Genomic DNA, 4,723 nt, shown 5'->3' on the forward strand with positions numbered 1-4,723 from the left:
GTATAAGCAGAACCCTAATAAACTCTAAGCCAAGGTGCACTGTCTGCTGTCTTTGAGGTGATTCAGAATTTCCATTCAGGCTGCCGTAGACGTAACGCACATTCTCTCGGTTCTCCGGGAAGGAGGGAGGGAAGGTGGTCTGTGTGGAGGATGTTGAGCAGACAGACACAACCCGGTTCCCACTGCTTATGAAACACAGAGCCTGGAGCGTACAGCGAACAGATCATCACCTCCCCTATGAACCCCCAGAAACAGGACATAGCAGCCCAAGCAGGGCACGATGTTTATCTCTATGGGACAGTGGTATGCAGCCCCGTGGCATCATTGTTGGTCCTCTTAGTGATTCTGATGCATTGGAAAATGCGTGCACTACGGCAGAGGATTAGCAGGAACATTTGATGATTCCAGTAAGTCAATTGAACTGAGGCGCAATTCAGACGACATTCCTGTGTGAACTGGAGAATCAGGTTTCATCACTGACCACAGCCAGAGTTCTTTCCGCTGAGACATTGGTGAAACTACAGTGTCGTGTGGTAGGATGCCAGTAGAGGCACATGCCTAGTAACATCATAATCATCAGGACCAGATGGTTTTGACCAACAAAACAGCGGTTTTTGTAATCACTTTTCTGGGGCTGCAGTTGTAAATTGTGTTGGACATTTTTAGGGGTTCACTTCAAAACCACACCTACATCACAATCATTTTCAGATAAAGAGGAGCTCTAAAGAATCGCACAACATATCTTGAGGAGCATTCACACAGACTGTACAGCCCTCATACCTATTATGAAATATCTGATATTGAAATGTCATGCTTCCTTTTAGTTTTGTCCAGCTGAGAACCATATTTGGTCTTTGAAGTTGATTTCTGGCACAAGGTGGATTTGGATATTCATCTAACAAGTATTCACGTAAAGAATTTAAACTTCAAGAGCCCCAACAATCCAAGTTTAAACATAGCCACAATAACACAATTTCAAGAGCATCGAATCTTGACAAAGTTTAAACAGTTCATCCGTGTCTTGATTACACAAAGCTAACCACAGCTGAGGTGAATTGAACTGCTTCAAAGCCATCATTCCTGCTTCCATTGAAACTGTTATTCATCTGTTAGTTAGTGTCACGTTCCCCATCAAGAAAACCAAACGTGTCGCTCAACCGAACCTCTTTCCTCTAGCTTCTCAGTAGATGAAAATAAATCAACAGTTTACGGCAAGTTTCTTGATTTCGTTCTCTATTCAATTTGTAAAATGTTGCATCTTAATTATTGAGACAGTATTTTATACAAAAATCTGAGTAGGACTTGATTCGCTATCAGATGTGTTATAATAACGGAGAGGTGCATCCGTTACGCATTGCGGAATTGTTCAAGCAATTAAATGGCACGGGAAACATGAGTAAAATAATAGATTGGAAACAATAATAAATACATGTTATATTTGAAACTGTATTTTAGCAATCGAATGTTTTACATTTCGAATTGATTGACGATTAAAAAGTTGCATCATTTGTTTGCGTAATTCCAGAACCAATGTGCTCATTTTGTCACACAAGACAGTAATTTTCAAAGCTAGTCTTCAAAATATTAGAGGTTGTGGGCAGGCGATTTGGTGATTTGGGGGGTTGTGTCCAGTTTTGCGCAATTTGACTGGCTGCCATATGATACAGAAGTGGGTAAGGCAAAAACAGCTCAGCGCGTGGTGGCTGAAATTTGATTCGCGTTTAAAAGGCCCAGCAACTCAGAAACCGAGAAGAGTTCGTTGGAGTCCTGTGCCCGTCAGCTTCAGGTAGCTCCTTATAAAGAGAGAGACTCAACTCTGCCCCTCTAGCACTGTAACTAGGGCCAAGGATCACACAGGGGGGCTGTGCTATGCACACTCCCGTCCTCTCTTAACGTAGTCAACCAGTCTCTGGTTTTCAGTCCTACGAATGATCCGATGATGGGGATCCTTGGCAATGGCACCGTCCTCCCGAACGGGAGCGATCCTTTCGGTAGAAACGAAGAGGTCGCAAAAATAGAGATAACGGTCCTGAGCATCACCTTTGTGGTGGCCGTGATTGGGAACGTCAGTGTCTTGCTGGCCATGTACAACACCAAGAAAAAGACGTCGAGAATGCACCTCTTCATCCGGCACCTTAGTATTGCTGACCTAGTGGTCGCCTTCTTTCAGGTCCTGCCGCAGATATGCTGGGAGATCACCTTTCGCTTCTACGGACCAGATTTCCTGTGCAGGATAGTGAAGCACCTCCAGGTGATGGGCATGTTCGCCTCCACCTACATGATGGTGATGATGACCCTGGACCGTTACATCGCCATCTGCCACCCTCTGAAAACCCTCCAGCAGCCCACCCAGCGGTCTTACATCATGATCATTAGCACCTGGATGAGTAGTCTGGTTCTCAGCATGCCGCAGTACTTTATATTCTCCCTGAGTGAGATCAAGAACGGCTCGGAGGTCTACGACTGCTGGGGCCACTTCATAGAACCGTGGGGCGTAAAAGCATACATTACTTGGATAACCGTTGGCATCTTCCTCATCCCCGTGTTCATTCTGATGATATTCTACGGGTTCATCTGCCACAGCATATGGAAAAATATCAAGTATAAGACAAAGAAGACACCCGTGGGAGGTGCGTCTAAAAACGGTCTAATGGGCAAGAACTCCGTTAGCAGCGTCACCACTATATCCAGAGCGAAGTTGAGAACGGTCAAAATGACTTTTGTGATTGTTCTGGCGTACATTATTTGCTGGTCACCTTTCTTCATCGTACAGATGTGGTCGGTTTGGGATGAGAACTTCGCATGGGATGGTAAGGGACTTCAGTGTATTGGAAAAAATATTGGATTGCGCACACAAAATCAAAGGGTGAACCTTAATATAGAATAAATAACATGACCCACTGGGCACACAATGGCTGAATCAACGTTGTTTCCACGTCATTTCCATGAGATATCTTCACTCAATGATCTCTCTCCCTCTACAAATAGCTACTGTGGAAGCCATAGTCTATATAAGGGGTTGCGCGGTGATGTATATATTCTGTGCCAAAAAGCCTATTGCTTTTATGCATTAACTGGGATGCATATTTTTTTCTATAAATGTCAATGAGAATTGACGAGGAGTAGGCTACGAATACAGTATAGAAATTAATATATTTTTGTCTTGGATATAAATTCTAATTCTGCATAATCCTTTGAGCACTGAGCGCCCTGCATTAAAATACAGACTGTATAGAATCTAAATTAAATATAACAAAATAAGCATACCATATACGGTGTGTTGACATAAAATACGAAGTCATGTTATTAATATCAGGTGTTTAAATAGGCCTGTAGATCTGCCTGTAATTGATTGTGCCATGCAATTATGTAATGCCTACAAGCGAATGTTTTGTGAACTTCACTGCACCGTTGATTTCTACCACAGCTATTGGACTAATTATCTTTTGGTCATTTGCTTTTACCCTTCTCATGCAGATTCTGAGAACACGGCTGTCTCACTGTCCGCGCTCCTCGCGAGTCTTAACAGCTGCTGTAACCCGTGGATATACATGATCTTCAGCGGGCATCTCCTACACGACTTCACTCACTGTTTCCCGTGCTGTAATAACTTACGCCACAAGTTCAAGAAAGAGGACTCTGACAGCAGTCTCCGGAGAAATACGCTATTGAGTAAAATGACCAACCGGAGCCCAACATGCAGTTCGGGCACATGGAAAGACCCTGACAACTCGACCAAGTCTTCCGTTCCATCTATCCAAACGGAGACCTAACCCAGCGCGTTAAAAGCACAAACACACGACAGAGATGAATTATATTGAACTCTTATTGACTTGACAATTGTACAACTTTCAAGGTACCACTTAAAACTGTTGAGATATTGACACTGATTGATTATTTCATGTGTCTCTAAAATATATGTGTGATTATGAAGTGGTTTTGGGGTTTATTGTCTGGTATGCCAGTCTTGGCAACGTCAAAGTGATAAACTATTTATTCTGGTATAAACCATTGTTATGTATGTGTGCCATATACAGTCCAGTGTTTCATCAGGTTCCAAACCTGATTCTCTGGAGTCTACTATTGTTAATAATGACTGAATTAGGCTACATCAGATCTGAATTTGAAAATGTATAGTGGAAAAGAAACAGGTCATCGGAACATATTTAAATACCAACAGCCACAGCTATATCACATGAGTTCTTTTTCTTTTTCACGTCCTATAACATTCCACATCCCAGAGTCCTCTTTTCTAAGTTGACATGATCCAGCCTAGGGATTTCTACAGCAAAACCCAGACCACTTCGGATGACAAATTACAGATCCGTGACCAAGATGCATGATCTAGATGATCACAGTCATGCTATTAAAAGTAAATGCACTTTTTTTGGGATAAAAGTTAGCCTGCTGTTTGTTTGTGTGTGTGACTATGTGTTGGCCCTATATGCCCAGTGAGCCTATCTCTCAGTGTGAAATTAAATACATTTGGCCCTGACTGTTTACAAAGTAACAGAGGTGCCTGTCTGCCGGCCTGGTTGACTTCTACACAGGTGTGTTGTGGTCAGAATGGCTCTTCCATTAGCCACGTCTTCTAGTAACCAAGAGGATCAGCTCTTTTAGGTGTCTGAACTTATTTTGTCCCGTGTCTCCCAACTACTGTTTTGCATCCTGTTTTGCATCCTTGCATCCTTGTTTTTCAAGCCTGAACCAAAGATAAATGGAT

At 42.7% G+C, this 4,723-nt stretch overlaps 1 protein-coding gene across 1 annotated transcript; it reads left to right on the forward strand.

The window, feature by feature from the left end:
* The first annotated feature begins 1,921 nt into the window (after positions 1–1,921).
* LOC139381602 (arg8-vasotocin receptor-like) lies at positions 1,922–4,510 on the forward strand. The gene is made up of 2 exons (XM_071125257.1): positions 1,922–2,810; positions 3,478–4,510. The coding sequence occupies exons 1-2, from the start codon at positions 1,937–1,939 to the stop codon at positions 3,771–3,773; spliced, it is 1,170 nt and encodes a 389-aa protein (XP_070981358.1). The 5' UTR covers positions 1,922–1,936; the 3' UTR covers positions 3,774–4,510.
* Positions 4,511–4,723: the final 213 nt, after the last annotated feature.

This window comes from Oncorhynchus clarkii, chromosome 2 (assembly GCF_045791955.1).
Source record: "Oncorhynchus clarkii lewisi isolate Uvic-CL-2024 chromosome 2, UVic_Ocla_1.0, whole genome shotgun sequence".
Classification (NCBI taxonomy): Eukaryota; Metazoa; Chordata; class Actinopteri; order Salmoniformes; family Salmonidae; genus Oncorhynchus; species Oncorhynchus clarkii.

Excerpts from the sequence above, each read along its gene's own strand:
- LOC139381602 (XM_071125257.1), top strand. The coding sequence starts at position 1,937 with ATGATGGGGATCCTTGGCAATGGCACCGTCCTCCCGAACGGGAGCGAT. Across the intron at positions 2,811-3,477 it reads TGAGAACTTCGCATGGGATG|ATTCTGAGAACACGGCTGTC; the intron begins GTAAGGGACTTC and ends CTTCTCATGCAG.